This window comes from Carettochelys insculpta, chromosome 4 (assembly GCF_033958435.1).
Source record: "Carettochelys insculpta isolate YL-2023 chromosome 4, ASM3395843v1, whole genome shotgun sequence".
Lineage (NCBI taxonomy): Eukaryota > Metazoa > Chordata > Testudines > Carettochelyidae > Carettochelys > Carettochelys insculpta.
In genome coordinates, this window is record NC_134140.1 from 83,163,171 (window position 1) to 83,184,632 (window position 21,462).

The following is a 21,462-nucleotide window of genomic DNA, read 5'->3' on the forward strand; positions in this document are numbered from 1 at the left end:
TTAAATTAATTTCCAGACATTGTACAGGAACTCAATGGACGAGCCAGAGAGAGTCTAGTTCTCTAGAGGGCACTGAACTACCTAAATCAGTCACAGGACCATCCTTTCTTTCTCTGCAGATCTTTGCCATATTCACTACACATCTACTGAGGTCTGCAACAAAGGAGGCAGAGTCAGGGGTCCAATATCTAGTCTCCTTCCTTACCTAACCCTGGTTCATCCCCAAAGTACCATATATCTGATATAAGGTAACCTTAATTTTAAGCAGCACTACTTGTTCTGCCTATAATAACAGTGTGAAGGCTAGATAGCTGGGATATTTCTATCATGTCTATCTTTGGTACCTAAGCAGCTTCAAATTTTTTCACAGACAGCAGCCCAAGTTCAGTGATGAATCCGGCTCAGGTGCCATCTGAGATATGTTGCACACACTAATAAGAAGAATAAGTTTTTTAACCTTAAAAGCTTTCCACTTTTCACAGTTAGAAACTTTGGTTTTTAATTCACTTTCATCAGCAAGTGATTTTTTTTTCCTGAGCTGTAGTGCCTATGGTAGTAAGTACAAAGGCAGCTAACCTTTTCAAACAAATCAGCTGCTTTATATCCAGGCACCAACCAGTCTTTTCTTTTTTCTGCCCTGTTTTACACCCCCAGTTGCTCCAGTGGGACTGTACGGGGGGTATAACTCAACAGTGGGGCTGGAGCCATAAGTCAGCCAAGTCTCATTTGAACAGTGGCTCTTGTTTGGAATTATTTAAAGGTCTTTTCCCACTGGCGAGGAAGAATGTGCTGCATTCTTGAAGGGGCATTTCAAATCCTACTCAGCGCTGCACTATTTAGAACTCCCTTGTAAAAAATGGTACCAGCTTGCGAGACAGCCCTGGAGATACACGGATCCGTCAGAAAAAAACTCATACCCCTTTTCCCGAAATAAAAGTTTCCGGCTGCTCCAGCCTTGCCAAGCTCAAGCCCCGCTTCCTGCGCTCTGCGGCCCCGGGTGCGGCGTTCTGCTCCAGGTACCTCCCCCGCTCCTTTTGTTTTAGCATCAGGCGGCCGCGGAGTTTCCTGTTGACACCGGAATCCTGTGAATGGGCAGGAAAGGCAAACGCCGCCCTCCTTGATTACCCTTTAACTTTCCCTCCCCGGCCAGGTAGTGCGCGTGCCTCTCCCGCCTCCCAGCCCGTTTCTGCTGTGCTGTCGCCGCCGCTGCCGGCTGCGGAGCAGAGGCGAGGAAAGGCCCGGCGAGGCCCCGGGGGGCCTCTACTGAAACTTCAACGAAGAAGGAGGCGGAGGCGGAGGCGGAGGGAGCGGGAGAGAGGTCGCCGGGAGCTGCCTTGGGCAGAGGAGGAGACGCAGGTGCGGGGGGGGCGGCTGGGAAGAGCTGCTCTGCCCCAGGCCCGTGTCGCCACCCCCCGCCGCAGGCCCTGGCGCGGGGCGTTCGCGGAGCGAGACAAAGAAGCCCGCCTCGCTGGGGCAGGGGGCGCCTGCTCTCCATGCCGCGCGCCTGCCCCCTCGCTGATGGCTGAAGCCTGGAGGCTGGAAGAGGAGGAGGAGGAGCGGCGGGAGCTCGGCAGGAGGCACCGACGGGGTAACCTGCACCCTGCAGCAGGTGAGCGGGGCGGAGGGAGGTCTGCAGCAGCGGAATGTGGGGCAACGGCGCTACTCCCGGAGGCCCGTTCAGGCCATGCACCAGTGTGAGCGGCGGGTGCACACCACGGGGTGTGTGTGTGTGGGGGGGGGTAGGGTAATAACACCCCGGGAGGGGAGGGTCAGGCCGAGTGAAAAGTTAAGTGGTGAGTATTACAGAGCGTCTCGAACCGGGCTGGGATTTGCAAAGGCGTCAGGAGAGCAGGAAGGGGAGCCCGGGCAAGGTACAAAAGTCACGTAACTGCGGGGTTAGCTTGATAAGCCAAACTGCGCACTTGTGTGGCGGGTGACTGACAGGAGACACTGCTTGTGAGGAGACAGGGTGCAAGGTGCAGCAGCGCCCAGCCCCTCAGCTCCCAGAGCTGTTTGTCTAAGCTGCATGGTTACATGTAAATCGCATTGATTAATTCTGGAAATGCCCCCAGGCTGCCCACGTCAACGGGCAAACCCCACCTTGTTGCCATGACTGTGAACCCCTGACTGTGCATGCTGTTGTGCAGTGGAGCGCCTCTGGCTGCAAGGGTCTGCCAGGCTGGGGTTGCAGGCCTCACTGTCAACAGTGTGCTTAATGCTGTACGCCGTATTACTGTCATGCCCTGCTATGACGAGCTTACGGTCCTAGAGAAGATGGCAAGCACTGAGAGACCGTCCGCAGGGAATAACTTTGTTTTAATTACAAGAAGTCCTGTGGCACCTTTTTGACTAACAGATATTTTGTGGCATGAGTTGTCATGGGCAAAGACTCACTTCATCAGATGGATGACTGGGGGAGTTCCAGAGGAGGATTTTAAAGAGGGAGTCTCAGTAAAGGGGAGGGCCAGAGTTAACAAGGTCCATTCAAAACAAAGCAACAGAAGTATAGCATTTTAAAGACTAACAAAATGATTTATTGGGTGATGAGCTTTCATGGGACAGACCCATTTCTTCAGGTCAAACCAAATCAAAGGTGTATTCAGTCAGGGTGGGTGTGGGCCATTATTGGCAGTTAATGTGGAGTTGTGAACATGAAGAGAGAAGAAATCGTCAGCACAGTCAGGCAGGATGTGGCTCACTATCAGTCACTAATGTGGAGGTCTGAACTTCGAGAGTTGAGAACTGCTTTTGTGATGGGCCAACCACTCCCAGTTTCTCTTCAACCCTTGATTGATGGAGCCAAATTTGCAAATGAATTGCAGCTCTGCAATTTCTCTTTGGAGTTCATTTTTGAATTTTTTGTTGTTGTTGTTGTTGTTGTAGGACTGCTACTTTTAAATCTGTTACTAAGCGTCCAGGGAGATTGACGTGTTCTTCTAGAGGTTGTTGTATGTTACCATTCCTGATGTTTGATTAATGTTCATTTATTCTTTTACGTAGAGACTGTCCAGTTTGTAAATTGCAGTGGGGCATTGCTGGCACGTGATGGTGTATGTTATATTAGTAGATATGCTGGTGAAAGAGCCCCTGATGGAGTGGTTGATGTTAGGTCCTGTGATTATATCGCTGCTGTAGGTATGTGAGCAGAGTTGGTAGTGAAGTCTGTTGCAGCGATTGGTTCCAGGTTTAGAGTTACTGTGTTGTGGTCTGTAGTTGCTGGTGAGAATTTGTTTAAAGGTTGGCAGGCTGTCTGTAGGTGAGGACAGGCCTGCCTGCCAAGGTCTGTGAGAGTGAAGGATCATTGTCCAGAATGGGTTGCGGATCACTGGAGAGGCTTTAGCTGAGGGCTGTATGTGATGACCAGTGGTGTTCTCTTGTTTTCCTTGTTGGGCCTGTCTTGTAGCCAGTGGCTTCTGGGTGCACGTGGGACTCTGTCAATCTGTATTTTTACTTCCTTAGGTGGGTATTATAGTTTCAGGAAAGCATCTGACAAAGATGGTCTCTGCCCACGAAAGCTTATGCTTCAAAATATCTTTTAGTCTATAAGGTGCCACAGAAATTCTTGTTGTTTTTGAAGATACAGATTAACTCAGCTAACTCTGATACTTTTGTTTTAATTGACTCACTTCTTTTGTAGTCATCCCAGAAGAAATAAGTTGTAGGCTTTCTCTATATGTAAAAGCGTTATCGCTTAAACTAGTGCTGCTAGTTAAACTACTGTAAATGTGTTTATATTGTGATAACTTATTCCTTTTATGGGAAGGTGAATAAACTGCACCAGCATAAAGCACTTTTAGGAGGTGGTTAAAGAAAGAATTTGAATGAAACCAGGGGTTGACAAACAGGAATTAGGATCTTAGCTGGTAGTGAGGGGAAAAAAGCTGGAAAACAGGAGAGAAAGCTACAAGTGGGATGACTTATTTGGAAGGCTTAGGACAAGAGTGAGCAAACTTTACTTTGGGTCCCACTTTTTGTCCCTGCAATTAGCAGGGCACCCCCTCCCCCAGTTGTCTAGTCATAGAATCCTAGGGCTAGAAGGAGCCTTAGGAGGTCATCTAGTCCAGCCCCCTGCCTAAAGTAGGATCATCACCAACTAAGTCATCCCAGTCATGAGTTTCTCAAGCTGGGACTTAAAAACCTCTAGGGAGGGAGATTCCATCATCTGTAAAGGAACAAAAAGCATTGAAATCTTTATGCCGTGATGAGAATATTATGATATTACCAGCGGATAAGAGACATGTTACGCTGGTTATGAATAAGCAGGATTACATTAAGAAAGTCAAGTTACTTCTGGAAGATTGAACAATGTATCTTCCAATAAATGTTGATCCTACCACACAGTTGGCTAATAAAATCAATCAAACAATAAAGTCTAGTAGATAGAGGTGAGATTACAAAACAAGAGCAATGGAAGATGAAAGCAAATGATGCAAATATAGCATGATTTTGTGGATTGCCTAAGGTTCATAAAGAGAACATTCCATTACGACCTATTGTTTCCCTTCCAAGAACACCAACTTACAATTTATCAAAAGAATTGTGACAGTGTTTAAAACATCTAATGGCAAACTCACCACATTTGATCACCTCCTCTACACAATTTCTGTCTCAAATTAGAGGAAAACGAATTGAGCCTAATGAGTCAATGGTCTCCTTTGATGTTACCGCACTGTTTACATCAATTGATTTACAATTAGCTAAACAAACATTGAGTGACCTCTTACAGACGGATAAGTCCCAGTTGGTACAAATGATTAGGCATGATTCTATAATGGGTCTTACTGAATTATGTCTTAATGCCAACTTTACATTTGATGGTCAGATATACAAACAAATTGAAGGAACGCCTATGGGTTCACTGCTCTCCGGATTAACTGCAGAAGCAGTGATGCAATGATTAGGTCAAACTGCTTTGCCATTAATTAAACCAAGCATTTGGGTACGTTATGTGGATTATACGTTTGTGGTCATTAAGCGCGTTGATATAGAAAGAACAATCAACAGTATCATGTTTACCATTGAAAAAGAATGTAATCAAGAGTTAACATTTGTTGATGTTTTAATAAAGTGTAGTGAGAATGGGCATTTGGAAACATCAGTATATAGAAAAGAAACACATACGGACCAGAATCTCACCTTTTTTAGCAACCATCTGGCTAGTCACAAAAGGAGTTGCATAAGAACTCTCTTTAATAGAGCAGAGACACATTGTAGCACGGACTTAGCACACAAAGCCAAAGGAAACATGGCCATCCAAAGAACTTCATCCGAAGATGTCTACGTAAGGGTCCAAAATCAATAAGCGCTGAACCATTAGCTAAAAGAACAGGATCACCATACGTTAAAAATATTACTGAGATGACATCGAGATTATTGAAAGCACATGGAATTGAGGTGGCGCACAAACCAACAAATACATTGAGAAATATTTTATCTAAGCCAAAGGACCCAATTGAATGTATGTGCAGAACAAACATGATTTATAAAATGCAGTCTTCAAGTTGTTCTAAACATGACGTTGGACAAATGGGAAGGAAATTGGGTACACGTGTACATGAACATGAAATGGTTAAACGGCATGACCCTTTATCCTTGATCTCATTGCATGAGGCTTACACTGGCCATAAATTTGATTTTAACGTGGAAGTTTTATAGGACAATCAGACCTTAGACAAGGAAGGGAGTTTTCAGAAGCATGGTTTTCAGGTAATGATTCACTCAACCAGCATGTTGCTTTGGATCCGGTGTTTGAGTCTATGAGATTAAGAGATAATAGGAAAAGATCTTTCAATGAAACCATGGTTAACAATGATTGGTCAAAGGTAAACAATTAATCAAGATCGACTATTGGTCAGGCTTACACAGAAAGAACTATATAAAGACCAGTTGGGGAGGACTTTATTGAACCAGATTGTGAACTGACAATGTTACCTCAAATGCTAACAAAACATTTTCAATTTAATTGCCAAACTCAGCGAACAGCCAAATAGTAAATTCCACCATCTCTCTAGGTAAAGCATTTGAGTGCTTCACCACCCTCCTGGTGAAATAACATCAACAACCACCATGGGCTCAGCGCCATTGGTATCTGATGCCTCCCTTACTTATTTCCTTCTATCTTTTCCTGCCCAGTGCAGAGTGGCTTAGTTTCTGTAGACGAGCTCTGCACCAATCTACTATATATTGTACCCATTCTCTGTGGGGGCTGTTCTCCTATTCAAAGTGACCATTGTCCCAAATACTGGGGTCTTGATTTTTCATTTGTCTTCATTCTGCAGATAAGCCCGAATAGCTGTAACTTCCATTGTATAACCTTCTGTATTAGGTTCTCTTTCAGATGTATGTTCCTATATAATTCCTCATTGATGACCTTCTGTATCCATCCTATTCTCAGGATCTTTCTATAACAACTCCTCTTGAATGCCGATATTCTTCTCTTCAAATCTTTCGTTATCACCCATGTCTCACATCCAAACAATGTGCTGGTGAATGCATGTTTTCCAAATGCTCAGCTTCGTTCCTAAGCTGATTGATTTGCTTTTCCAGATCTTATCCATTGCCTTCAAACTCACTCTTGCTTTTGCTATTCTAGTCACTGTTTCCTTCTTACAGGCTGGATCATACATTATGTTGTTCCCCAAATATATGGAATTCTCTGTTCTCTAGTTCGATCCTGTCTACATTGATCTTCCTATTTCCTTATCTCCATATACCATTGTTTCTGTTTTAAAAATCAGTCTGTATTGCTTCTCTACCTCATTTAGCATCTGCACTGTTCTCACTAGCTTCTCTGCATCTTCTTCAGTTATAACTTTATTATCAAGTTGTTGATTCTTATCCTGTGCAAAGATATCCCTTCTACCTCTTCCTTGATCTTGTCCATTGCTCTCTAGGGCCGCGTCTACACGTGCACGCTACTTCGAAATAGTGGCGCCAACTTCGAAATAGCGCCCGTCATGGCTACACGTGTTGGGCGCTACTTCGAAGTTGAAATCGACGTTAGGCGGTGAGACTTCAAAGTCGCTAACCCCATGAGGGGATGGGAATAGCGCCCTACTTCGAAGTTGAACGTCGAAGTAGGGCACGTGTAGACTATCCGCCTCCCGCAACATCGAAATAGTGGGGTCCGCCATGGCGGCCATCAGCTCAGGGGTTGAGAGACGCTCTCTCTCCAGCCCCTGCGGGGCTCTATGGTCACTGTGTGCAGCAGCCCTTAGCCCAGGGCTTCTGGCTGCTGCTGCTGCAGCTGCAGCTGGGGATCCATGCTGCATGCACAGGGTCTGCAACCAGTTGTCGGCTCTGTGGATCTTGTGTTGTTTAGTGCAACTGTGTATGGGAGGGGCCCTTTAAGGGAGCGGCTTGCTGTTGAGTCCGCCCTGTGACCCTGTCTGCAGCTGTTCCTGGCACCCTTATTTCGATGTGTGCTACTTTGGTGTGTAGACGTTCCCTCACAGTGCCTATTTCGATGTGGTGCTGCCCAATGTCGAAGTTGAACGTCGACGTTGCCAGCCCTGGAGGACGTGTAGACGTTATTCATCAAAATAGACTATTTCGATGTAGCGTGCACGTGCAGACGTAGTCTAGATGTGTAATGAAGATACTCGGCAATACCGGATCTCCTTGTCTTGTATCTCTCTCTACTCATTCTAAACCAACATTCCAACTCTCTGCATGTTCTCACCACTGCCGCTGCATTGTCGTTGATATCCTTCAACAACTGTATCAGTCTGCTATCCACTCTGTATGACTCCAACACTGTCCAAGTCACTTTCTGATTTATACTGTCAAATGTCTTCTGAGAATGACAAAGCAATTGCAGATGTTCTTGTTCTTTTGTCGAGCTTTCTTCAGTATCAATCTTAGTGCCAATATCTGCTGTATGATACCTCTGTCTTTCCTGAATCTGACTTGCTCATCCACGAGATGTTCTTCTATCTGCAGTCTCAATCTCTCCATCAGTTTCATCAGCAGCAACTTGTGTAGATGACTTGTTAGGGCAGTCGTTCGGTAGTGTACTCCAAAGCACTTCCTTTCTTGTGTATACTTTCTCTGTAAGTTCAGACCTTTGCTCCTTGTTTTGCCATCTGTCACTGCTGAGAACACCCTCTCTCCATGCTCTTTACGATCCCCACCCCCCTTCAGCAAGTTGAAGGCTGCTATCAAATCACCCTTCGCTCTTCTCTTCTGCAAGCTAAATAAATCGTTAATAAAAGCAGTTTCTCTGCTCTTGATGCTCACACCTCCACATTAGCATCTGACAATGAGCCACGCCCCCAATGAACTGATTTGTTTTCTCCTCTTATGACGTTCACAACTCCACGTTAACTGCTGATGATGGGTCATTTCCACCCTGACTGAATAGACCATGTCAGCTCTGGCCCTCCTCTTTACTAAGATCCCCCTCCTTAAATCCTCCTCTGAAATCACACCACTCATGCATCTGTTGAAGTGGGTCTTTGCCCATGAAAGCTTATGCTCCAAAATATGTTAGTCTGTAAGGTGCCACAGGACTTCTTATTGTTTTCTAAATAAATCGTCGTTGAACCTCATCAGATTTCTTTTGGCCCAATCCTCCAATTTATCTAGGTCACTTAAACCCTATCTCTACCCTCCAACATATCTACCTCTCCCCCCAGTTTAGTTGCATCTGCACATTTGCTGAGGGTGCAATCCATCCGCTCATTTAAGTCATCAATAAAGATGTTGAACAATACCCACCCTAGAACTGATGCTTGGGTCATCCCACTTGAAATTGACCGCCAGTCAGACATTTGGGCCTGACCAGCTTTCTATGCATCTTACAGTCCATGTATCTAATCCATACTTCCTTAATTTATGCCAAGAATGTTGTGGGAGACTGTGTCAAAATCTTTTCTAAAGTCAAGGTATATCGCATCCATTGACTTCCCCATGCCCACAGAGCCAGTTTCCTCACCGTAGAAGCTAATGAGATTGGTCAGGCATGACTTTCCGTTGGTGAATCCATGTTAACTACTCTTGATCACTTTTTCTCTCTTCCAAGTGCTTCAAAATTAATTTCTTGAGGATCCCCTCCATGATTTTTCCAGGGACTGGGGTAAGGCTGACTGGTCTATAGTTCCCTGGGTTTTCCTTCTTTCCTTTTTTAAAATGGACACTACATTTGCCTTTTTCCTGTCACCTGGGACCTTTCCCGATCTCCATGAGTTTTCAAAGATAATAGCCAAAGGCTCTGCAATGACATCTGTCAATTGCCTTAGTACCCTTGGGTGCATTAAATCCTGATCCATGGATTTGTGTGCGTCTAGCTTTTCTAAATAGCGCTTAAACTATTCTTTCCCCACCAAGGGCTGCCTACCTCCTTCTCTTAGGTTGGGTCTATACTATGAGCTAAAATTGAATTTATTAAAATTAAGTTATTAATGCTGGATTTTGTAGACTTGATTTTGAGCATTCTCACCTTCCCACATTTCCCACAAAATCGACTTATTGGTGCCACACCCAAGTCGCCAAAGTTGACTGTTGCAGCAGTGTATTGTGGGAACCTATCCCACAGTTCTCTGAGCTTTGTGGCATTCTGGGTATTTTCACTGGTGCAACTTGGGGAAAAAAAATGCACCGCAAGTGGCTGTGGGTATCTGATGATATCTTCCCCCATTTTATTTCCTACATTCCATTTCCCTCATCCCCCTGCCATGTTAACCAAATGCCCCTTTTTCCACTGGAATCTGGCCTGCCTTTATAAGAGGTGTGCTTTTTATAATTGAGGGGAGGGGTAGTAAATGCTTAGGAAAGGTTAAGAAAAAGACAGGTTTTCAAAATGGAATGCAAGATCACTGGAGTTTTGAAGGCTTTGTCTGGATTTAGACCTCCTGGCAAAGATGATCTTCAGAGCAATAATTTTTGTCTCAAAGGCCAGCCACTCAGTTGACAACTTTCTGAGTGTTCTCCAACAGCAGAGCTACAGGCTGCTGTGCAAACACCCTTGCACCCACTCCTTTCCAGCCAGCGTTCTACATGGCAAACCAGGAGGGAGCCTGAGTCTCCATGGTCCCTCAAGGACTCATCCAGGGGGTCCCAGGAGCCAGCCCGGGGCACTAAGAGGTGGGTTGCACTTGGACTGGGCCAAAGGTACAGATCCTCCTGGTCCTGTGGGGTGAGGAAGATCTACTCCAGGACCCCAAGGTGAAGCTATAATGCCCAAGCCTATGTCGGATGGCCACCCCACTGGTGGAACAAAGCCACACCCTACTACAGCATGGAGGAAGTCTAAGCGAAGGAGCACCAGCAGGGCTATATCTGGGCCCAGGATGCTGGCTGACACTCTGGGGCAGGACCCACCTTCTGCATCTGGGTTTAGACCTCCTGGCAGAGAAGACCCTCAGAACAAGAATTTGTACCTGTAATGTATGTGTAAATATGCTACACAGGCACTACACTGAAAATGCAATGAATCATTGAATCGGTTATGGCTCTTGTGGTCTCAAAGGACAGACGTGCTCGTGATAGTTTTGTCTTCAGTTGACCAAAAGGCCTTCAGGTGTGTAAGTAAACATGGGCATTACAATGCAAATGCAATGGACCATTGAATCATTTATGGCTGAACACTCCAGGGAAGGATCCATACCAGGCCCCTATTACCAGTGGGCCCAGGCTTGGGTCTGGGTTTAGACCTCCTGGTAAATTAGATCCTCAGAACAAGAATTTTCATCCTTGCACCCACTGCAAAATCTGGAAATGTGTGTGTTAGTAGCAGACACGGGCAAAACACTGAAAATGCATTGGACTATCAGATCAGGTATGGTTCCATTGGTCACTTCAAGCCTTATTTGGAGAAGTGTGGTAATTGTAGAGCTACTACATTGCCTTCAATGGCTTTTGGATCAAGCCCATACAAAAATTTGGTCTCAAAGGACAGTCACTCTAATGACAAAGATTTTTCTTCTATTGACTGGAAAGGCCTCCAGGTGCCACAGGGGACACCCAGTCCACAGTAATCAGTGCTCTATGGTGTCTGCCTCTGGCCCTTCTTAAAGCTGCTGGGAGCCCATGAAACCTTGTGGCAGGAACCACCACTTGCCCTTCTGCCCAGCGGCCCCAGAGGAAAGTCTTGGCTCTGTACTTAGAGCCCCAGCAAGGAAAATCCTCAGAGCAATAACTTGAACCTTGCACCCCATCCATAATCTAGAAATATTGTTACACTGAATGTCCACCCAGTCAACTTTCAGTAACACTTCGTATGCCTGTGGGAAATGAGGACCCAGGGGTTAATTACGGAGAGAGAGCCTGAGAAATGGCTGCCACATTGGACTGAGTACAGTTTAAATTCTTTCACAATGATCCATTGGAGGGCAAGTCTGGTCCCAGTCCCTGCCTCTGGGTGCTTGATGCTCTTAAGTGAGCCCCTGAATATTAGCCACTGAGGGAGACTTGAATGGAATTGAAATGGTTTTCCTATTGCCAAATTCCTACGCACCTGAAAGCAGTGGAGATGAAAGAGGTCAGAGCAGAGAATTGTGGGGCACATATGGGACATCTTTGGAGGCTAATGAGTTTGGTTTAATGGCACTTCCTCACTACCCATCAATTGAAATTTTAGATTCAACCTGAATGCTACACCTGTCAGGTTCCGTTGATATTATGATGTAGCTATTATATTGATTTTTAGTGCTCCATAAATTGAGCTAATGGAATTTACAGTGAAGACAGGCACTTGGTAAAATTGGGCTAAATGCTTTAAAATGGATATGTATCTCATAGTGTAGATGCAGCCTTAGTTGTCTGACGAAATCCTTATCTACCTGATCTGTTGGTCTATAGTAGACACCAACTACAATGCCATTTCTGTTGCTTCCACCTCTAGCTTAGCCCAAAGACTCTCAATTGGCTTTTTTCCCTCCATATACTGGAGCTCTGAGCAATCGTACTGCTCCCTCAAATACATCAGCACTCCTCCTTTTCTCACCTGCCTGTCCTTCCTGAACAGTTTATATCCTTCCACAGCAGTGCTCCAGTTATGCGAGTCATCTCACCAAGTCTTTAGTACTCCAATCACCTCAGACTCTTTTGACTGTGTCAGGGCCTCTAATTCTTCCTGTTTGTTTCCCAGGCTTCTTGCATGTGTGTACAAACACCTCATGTAATCCACATGGACAAATTTAATTTATGTCCATATGTTCAATTTTCAGTTATGTTCATATTCAGCTTGTGTAATAAAATAACTGTAGAATGTGAAAACTATTAATCAGCATATAAATGTGAATGAACATGTACAAAAACAGTAACATTTCAATATTTTGAATGAGACGGGTGAGCCTGAAACCAAGCAGCTGATCATGCTACATCCCCCTTTATGAAATTTCATGCCCTCACCCCTCTTTTGCCCACCCCGGCTTAGGAGACAGAAGGATGAGAGAATGTGATAAGAGAGTCAGTGATTAATGTAGAATGGGTTTATGTAGATCCTTGAAGGCAACGATAAGTTTTTATTTCATATGGTGAACCAACCAACACAGCCCTGCCATAAATTATCCCTGTAGTTAATGCAGTCATTAAAGATCACTTGTGATGAGCACCTTTTGCAGGTCCATGAGGAGGCTGCTGTATTAGTTGATTCTTCGGTCCGCTTAAAACAAACAAAATTGTTATCTTTGTTTCTAATAATTTTATGATTAAAATTGAAAGACCTTCAAAATCAACTGTAATGTTGATCTTAGATTTTGTAAAATTCTGTGTATCTTCTCGTTCTGGAGCTAACTTTTATCCCACAGTTTACTATAAGGTGTGAAATGATTAGTACAGTAATAAAAGGACTGGATTCTCTGTTGTCCTGTATTTTGTATAGCTGCTACTATGGGTGCAAAGGTAGAGTAAAGTGCGACTGTCTGTTTTAGTGGTGGCTCATTAGCTACTGTGCTTTAGTGTAAATGACTACATGAATTGTAGGGAATGAAGACTCGGGCCATGCCTACACTAGGAGCACTTTACTGTTCTAGAAATAACCTTGTATCAGTGATACTCAGAGTGTGGCTCTTTGAAGTATCTCCTGTGGCTCTTTGCAGCACACATTAAAACAATGAGGATGCTTTTACTCTGTTATTAACCAATTACATTTTTAACTTGGGCTAAGTTATTAATTTACTTGCTCTGAGAATATTATATAAAATTAAACATTTCCCCTGTAATTCACACTACTCTGGCTCTTTGGGGTAATGTTGATCACTAATTTGGCTCTCAAACCACTGAGGTCTGAGAAGCATTGCCTGGTACTGTGCCAAAAAAGTATTCCTAGTATGGGTGCAATTCCCCTGGCAGAGCTCCAGTGTGTACATTCACAAACCAACAAAAAATATTTCCATTGATAACATAAGATAGGCAAAGTAAGCAAAATGCCAGCATAGAAAAACAACTGGCTACAAAATGAAATAACCTATATTGATAAAAGCACAGCATTGCCAATATAGCTGTGTTTACACTGTGGACTTCTCCTGGCACACCTGTGTTGGTCAGGGGAAGAGTTATGTTGGGAGAAGTCTATAGTGCAGTCATACCATGAGGCCCAGTATTTTTAAAGACTTATTTGAGAATATCACTTGCACTGTGAGTTTTCTCCTACTATCCAATTCCTGTATTTTGGATTAAAAAATTTACTGTAGCTTACGTGCAAAAGAGCTAATGATGGAAATGCTAAGTAAGAGAGAAGCAAAGAATGGGAATGCACTCATCCCTCATTAAACAAGTAATTTATTTATAAGTACTCCACTAAACCAAGGGATACACATACTTACCTTTGCTCACTAGGGCTACGTCTACACTAGCCCTAAACTTCAAAATGGCCACGCAAATGGCTGTTTGGAAATTTACTAATGAAGCACTGAAATGCATATTCAGTGCTTCATTAGCATGCGGGCGGCCACAGCACTTTGAAATTGATGCGCCTTGCCGCTGCGCGTCTCGTCCTGACAGGGCTCCTTTTCGAAAGGACCCTGCCTACTTCAAAGTCCCCTTATTCCCATCTGCTCATTCTGCCCTTCATTAGTAAACTTCAAAATGGCCATTTGCGTGGCCATTTCGAATTTGGGGCTAGTGTAGACACGGCCTACATGAGTTAACTCTCCGTGGTAATACGAGCCCTACCCTGTCCTTGCTTCTCCCCGACACCGCAGCCTTAATCCCCCCGCCCGCCAGCCCCACAGACCCAAACCGCCACAGCCAGGACACGCCCCCACCCCCCCAGCCAGCCCCACAGACCCAAACCACAGCAGCCTTAAGTCCCCTGCCGGCCCTGCAGACTCCAAACTGCGGCAGCCTTAACGCACTTGGTGGCCCTGCACACCCAAACCGCCACAGCCTGAACCCCTCTGCCGGCCCTGCGCACCCAAACCGCCACAGCCTGAACCCCTCTGCCAGCCCTGCACACCCAAACAGCTGCAGCCTGAACCCCACCACTGGCCCCGCACACCCAAACTGCTGCAGCCTGGCCCCCTGCACCCCTGTTGTTATAAGAAGTACATAATATCTTCTTAGGGTGACAAGGCAAGAACGCCACATTTATTGACAATACAGTACCATTATATTATATGCATATAATACATAGTTTACTCAGAGGCATACACACACGCGCACACTGTCTTGTGGTTGCTTATAGTTACCAAAGGTTGCTAACTTTAATCCATTGGCCAGATGGATTAGAGATGAGTATGGAGCCAGGTTCTGCTGATCTGGATCAGTGCTCCGATGTTGACAAGATGAGAAGAGGAACCCAACCCTGTAGTGTTGCACACATCTTTTATAGCTTTTAGTCCATAGTTCTGGTCACGTCCCACTGCCACTGACTGCACAATGAGTCACCAGTCAGTGGCAGATGGGTTTGATCCTTTCCCATTGCCCAGGTTTCTGTGTGACTCATCACCTACAGATGGGACTTAATCTTTTCTGGGTGGGTCACTGCTGTAGAGTTCTGTTCTTATTGTTCTTCAGCCACCAAGTCTTTGTTGTCCAGACAGGCTGGCTCCAGAGGGTAACTTTTTAAGCATCCACATTCACGCTTCCAGTTGGCTCTCACACACACTCATTCTCACAAACAGCACGAGGTATACAGGCTGGTACAAGAGTAAAATGGAGCTTTAGGTACAATATGGAATCTGGTATAAAGTGTCTTATGAAAATAAAATAACCAATATAAAGGATAGAAAGTATTATGTAAAATAAAAAATCTAAAGAGTAATACAAAAGTCTGTGGCCTATCAAAAAGATACAGGATGATGCCAGAATACAAAGTTCTATTCAAACATACCTAGCTATTTAGGGTTGCTACATCGCCGGCCCCTCACACCCAAACTGCCACAGCCTTAACCCCATCACTGCAACCGCATTCCCCAAACCGCCACAGCCTGGAACCCCACTCATGCTGGGCCCGCAGACCTCAAACTGCCACAGCCTGTACCTGCGCTCCCACCAGGCCCTTAGACCCCAAACCACTGCAGCCTGTACCCCCCTGCCAGGCCTGCAGACTCCAAACTAACACAGCTTGACCCTCCTGCCAGGCCTGCAGACCCCAAACTGCCACAGCCTGACCCCCCCGCGAGTCCGGTAGACCCCAAACTGCCACAGCCTTAACCCCACTGCCAGCCCCGTAGACCTCCAAACTGCTGCAGCCTGACCCCTCCCCCTGCCAGCCCAGCGTAACCAACCTGCTGCAGCCTTAACCCCCCACCTGACCCATGGACCCCACCCACTGCAACCTTAAGTCCCCCACGGACCCAACCTGCAGCAGCTTGAACCCCTGCCTGCCAGCCCCATGGACCCAGCCCACCACCAGGTCTTAACCCTCCTTCCTGCTCATGGCCCCAAACTGCCCCCAGGCTTTAACCCTCCCCAGCTGCACCCCTCAAACTCAAGGTTTACTTACCTTTCAAAAGCAGCACCACCTGCTGCCACTCCTTCACCGAGTTAGGAAAAGTAGGAACCAGTCAGAGACTTTTATGTGTATTTCAATGGTAAGTTAGTGTCCCTGTCATGAGTTTTCACCTATGAGCAGAAAGTTGGGAACCAACTGTGCTTGTATAGTGAGGGGTGAGTGTATTTAAATTATGAGAAATAAGGACATGAGTTATGCTGTATCAAGTTAAAATTTAACATTTTGTTGAAAGCAGTACAGGCAACAAGTAGTTGGCTACATTAAATGTTACAGATACACAAATAATACTTCATTTTATACATGCAAATACAAATATGTTGAATGAATACCCCCCTCAGTCACATGTGTACAACGTGTGGCTCACTCATAAGTAATGTTGAGGACCTAGAGGCGTGTAGATTTTGAGATGTTAAACTGGGGTTGGGCAAACATTTTGACCCCAAGGGCCACATCTGGGAAGGAAATTTGTATAGTGGGCCATGAATGTAGAGCTGGGGCAAGCAGGATGAGGGAGGGGTTTTGGGTTTCAGCTTTAGTCAGCACTGCTTACCTCAAGCAGCTCCTGGTCCACAATGCAGCAGGGCTAAGACAGGCTCCCTCCCTTGCACCCTCATCCCCTTGCTCCTGGAAGCTGCTAGCACATTTAGCAGTGGCTCCTATTGTATAAAGCCTCTGTTCAGTTCAGTACAATGCAGATGTAAGTCCTGTAAATTTCTGTAAGGTTTGTTTTGAAGCAGCTGCAAGGTCTGTATTAAGTGTTACAAGTTGGTAGGAAATCGTTTCTAGATACCATAAGTCTGTAAGAAATCTTGTCTGTTCCTTCGTAAATGAAATTGCTGTCTCAGAAGTGATCTTTCCTTTGTGTGAGTGAGGAAATTGTGAATGTGGGTGTGCATGCAATAGAATCAGTCCCCGAAGCCAGCTTGGCTGGATGACCGCCTGACAGGAGCACTTTGATGGCCAGAGAAAAATGGGAGCTGAGCCCTGCAAAAGAATCCACCACAAAAGAAAAAGAGGCCCCATCAAGAGAAAATCAAAGTCACATCTGCAGTTAGGTGATGAATCATGGTCAGACACAATCCTGACGCCGTATGCAGGGCAAGATCTTTGGACTGAAACATATTTAAAGATGGGTGCAAAGCTATAGGGGTTCTTCTCGCCATCGCCACTCAGCAGCAGTAAGTTTTGGCTGACTAGGGAGGCAGGAGGAGGCCCAGAGCTCTAGCCCCCTCCCCCTCTCCCAAGGATGGTTAGTATTGACTGCCCCTGAGTACTACACTGAGAAGACAGCAAGCTGACCAGGGGGTCATACAATCAGCTCACCACCCTAGGTTTATGGCTGCATGCAGACACACTGGACCTACTATGTCTGGGCTTCCTTTGCTGTCCCTTTGCAAGTCTTCTCCTGCATAAGTTCACCTGTGTGAGTGTATGAGTGCAGGAGTGTGTGTAGATGTGTGCTTGAAAGCTAGTTCCCCTCTCTACTTTAATCGGATAGTAGCATTTAGTAAAATACATATGAGTATAACCCTGGAGTGGTCTCTAGTGTAAAATAAGGTCACAGCTCCTGGGAGTGAAATGGGGCAAGTAGCTCTGTGTGCGGCTCTTATCTGCAGGCATTGCTCCTACAGCTTCCATTGGCTATAGTTCACTGTTCCCCGACGCTGCGAGCTGCAGGTGTGGTGCCTGCCAGTGGGAGTGCATGGAATCTTTTGCTCCCTTTCTTGCTTCCAGGGGCTCAAGGGACCAGCTAACCTCTTCCAGGAATGGCATGAGCTGCCGCACCTGGTAATACTAAGGGAGGGATTAAAAGCCGTAGCAGTCTGGATGTGATCCATGGGATGTAGTTTGCATGAGTTTTCCCCTTGCATTTGCAGGATCAGGCCTTAAAAGAGTAACAAAATGATACGTAGCATGTTACCATAAAACTATACTTCCTACATTGCATTGCCTACATTACATGCTATAGAGAAAAGAGACAATCTCTTTTGCAATACCAAACAAGCCTTATAATTGTAGTATTGAGAGGGTAAGAAAACAATCGAACAGTTGGAAATTTTTGGAAAATGCTTATTTGTCAATTCAACACATTGTATTGGAAGATCTCAATTCTGGTAAATATTAAGCAGAGGCCAGGCAGGTTTCTGACAGATTCTAGAATTATGATTCTAAAATGAATTATTGCAAACTTCCGTAGAAGTGAAAATTTGTGAGTTTTTGGAGATTCATCCTAATTTAGGACTTTTTTTTTTCCCGTAAAACTTGAAGATTGTCCTAAAACTGGAAGTCTGTTTCCTAGCAAGCTCTGATAATGACTATTCTATAAGGAGGTATGACTCTAGTTCTGCAATGAGCTACATTTGGACAATGCTAGGGTATGAGCATCATGAGACAGCCTTTATAATCTAATGTGTTCAAAATCTCATACTTCACACTCCACTTAATGTCTAAACTAATTTATTGTTTTCAGCCTGAATTTGTTTTAAATTCTTTAGGGGCAAGTTTAGTGCCTGCAAAGGTTACAGTCAAGTCCTAAATTACAAGGAAATTTCAAGCTGTCAAAAATCCTAATTGCTAAGGTGATCAGATAATGAGTGTAAAAAATGATGGGTAGGGGGGTGATAGAGCTCTGAGTATTGGGAATGTCCTCTATAAAATCCGGATATCTGGTCAACCTAGTGACTGGGCTTGTCCAGTTCATAGTGAAAAGCTGTCATGAGTGTGCTGTGGGTAATGGGTGTTTTATGGTACAGGAAAGAATTTAACTTTTAATATTGACCATGGTTTTACCTGTTTGTTTAACCACACATTACTGTAATTTGTAACGCATCATGCCATCCTCAGTGAGGATTAGAGAGGTTCTATTGAAGTTGCTTTTGATGTTTGTAAGATTGTTAGAGAACTTCTAGAAATGATTTTATTCCCGCTGGGTGGCTGACAATAAATATGGCAACTAAGTTTTTGCGACAGGAACCAATGGCTTTCTTATACGATTTCTCTTACTCTGTTTCTTTTTAATATTTTTCTCCCGGATATTTCAGATTCAGTTTTGTGTAGTTTCTTCAGATCAGTTCATCAGTTTTAAGCTATTGGAAAAATTCTTGTCTGCTTTTCTCTAGGCAGGGTTCAGAATAGCCCTATTTCCTTTACACTCAGATACCAAACGTGTGGTGACTTGCTTTGGAAGCTGAGAGCAATAAACTGGGTTTGCATCAGAAGCATATAATCTTGCCAATTAGCATCCGTTATAGCTAAGGAAATGGCTGGGGTGTGTTTATGTGGGACAGGGTGCTCAACTCAGACTTGAGTGCAACAATAGTTTTGCAATGATCCATCTCTTTCTCCAAATAATTACAAATCTGATAAGCGAAAGATCTGCATTCTATTCCTTTATGCAAAATGGTCCCAAGAGTACAAGAATAACTTCAAGAACAGATTTATAGCTTTAGGGGCCTGAGCCTGCCAAGTTGTCATCACCTGTGCCAACGAACATCACATCAGGTGGACAGTGAGGCCATCAGGACCCTGTGGAAAGTGTTCAGGACTTGGCAGGATGAGGCCCTATTAGATTTGTATCAGCGAAAAAAGAGTGCTGTAAGAGGGAAAGTTGTTTCAGAATATACTTCCCTAAACGAGAATAAATGCAGAAACATGAAATTAATAGTAGACAGATAAGAATGAAAGTGAAAGTGCTGTCACTGTTCTCTGCAACTTGCTGCTCTGTGAGTGGGTAATACTGATTTTTACCAGTCTCGCTCTTGTGACAGCAGTATTAGTATTCAGGTTTCTATTTGGGATGGAATTACGACTGAATTACAGCAAGACCATATTAAATTTTAATCCCAGAAGCAGCTATCAGATCCCTTCAGCCCCTAAGCACCTGTGCGGCCAGGGAGACTCCACACACTACCCTCACCCCAAGTGCCTGCTTCACAGCTCCCAGCAGCTTCCCCTGACCAGTGGGAGCTGCAGGGGCAGTATCTGCAGGCACATGGGCAGTGTACGGAACCTCCCTGGACTCCCATATGCCTAGCTGTCATGGGGACCTATCTGCTACATCCTGGGAGCCACTGTAAGTGCTGCCAGGACACCACACACAGACCCACCCCCCTTGCCCGCATCCCTCAAATCCCTCATTCCCAGAGTGCACACACCCAGCCACAGATCTCACCAGCCCCAGTCGCTTGTCCCAACCCAGAAAATGAGTGAGATTGGGGGTGGGAGAGTGAATGACGGCGGGTGGGAGAATGGAGTGAGCAGGCGTGGGGCCTGAGAGAAGGGCATGGTAAGTGTGGGGCCCTGGGGTGTTTGCTTTTGTGCAGTTAGGAAGTTGGCGACACTACTTGCATCTCTATAAATAGTGTTTTAATTGCACTGAGGGCACTTTAGCAGCCCATGAATGTGTTTGTGAATGTCCTCAGTCCTATCAGCCAGACCACAGAAAGCTTGAAGTAATGGAGCAGATTTTGTACCCCATACGGCTCCCTTTGCATCACCTGTGAGTCCCCTGCCAGGGATTTTTCCCAGATCTCCAGGTGGAGGGAGCTGACAAAGCTGGTTCCTACCTCTTCCTTATGGAGTGCCTCTCTTAGTGTGCCTATACACATTGCCAGTGCCTAGCACAATGGGGCTTCAGTCTTTATTGGTGCCCAACGCCAAAACCATAATGATGGCCGCAACATTTGAACCAACAATTTCCCTGCTTTCTTGCAATCCCTTATAAATTTTTCCTAGAGTGTTTTCAACATCTGTTATTTTAAGTTCTATTCCTTTCTTCCACTGTGTGGTCCACCTACATTTCTAACCTCTCACTTGCTGTCCAAATCTCTCTCACGCTGCTACTCTTTTGTGTCTTGACCTATACTTAAGTTATGGTTAAGTCAGTATGGCTATGCTGCTCTGCAGTGTGAAATATCCACTCTCTGATCAGCGTAGCTAAGCCAGTCTAACCCCCCGGTGTAAATGCAGGTCTGTCAGTGGAAGGATGCTTCTGTCAACATAGCTAATCACATTGAGAGGCGGTGTGCCTGTGCTGAATGAAAAATATTTTCCCTTGGTGTAGGCTGCACTTACACTAGAGGAGTATGCTAGTATAGCTACCCAAACATAGCTATGCTGTTATAGTTCCTGTAGTGGAAACACAGTCTAACTTATCCTATCGATTTTCTTTCCTACCTGCCTATGTCTACACGACGAAATGCACCTTGCATCTCTCAGATACTTATTTGCTCCTGACACGTTGTCATACAAAGGACATGGAAAATTGAATCTAATAGCCAGAGAATTAAAGCAAGGTGAGGACCCAGGTGAAAGCCAAGCCACTGCACTGACTCCCAACCTAATGGCAAAGTTGGAATTCTCACTAAGATGTCACTTCTGTACTTGATAGGGGGCTCATCTTTTGTACCATCCAGCTACCACATAGCTGATAAATGTGAAGTCTTCAAATGCCATTTGGTTGCTGAAACAGCATTCTCTTTCTCAAGCTTTTAGGAAGGCATGTATAATATGTGTGAGATAGATAAGGAAGGGTCTAAAACATACCAATATTACTATTGTCAGTT

General features: G+C 45.0%; 1 protein-coding gene across 6 annotated transcripts in view; it reads left to right on the forward strand.

Annotated features, from left to right (window-relative positions):
• The first annotated feature begins 828 nt into the window (after nt 1-828).
• Nucleotides 829-21,462, forward strand: part of SH3D19 (SH3 domain containing 19) — a 135,560-nt gene continuing 114,926 nt past the window's right edge. For 5 of the 6 annotated variants that reach the window (XM_074993183.1, XM_074993187.1, XM_074993186.1 and 2 more), the window contains exon 1: nt 1,040-1,609. In XM_074993183.1, the coding sequence (XP_074849284.1) occupies nt 1,519-1,609 (91 nt within the window). In that variant the 5' untranslated portion in view covers nt 1,040-1,518. Of the gene's footprint in view, nt 1,017-1,039; nt 1,610-21,462 lie in introns of those variants that run through there. The other variant, XM_074993184.1, reaches the window with a different exon arrangement.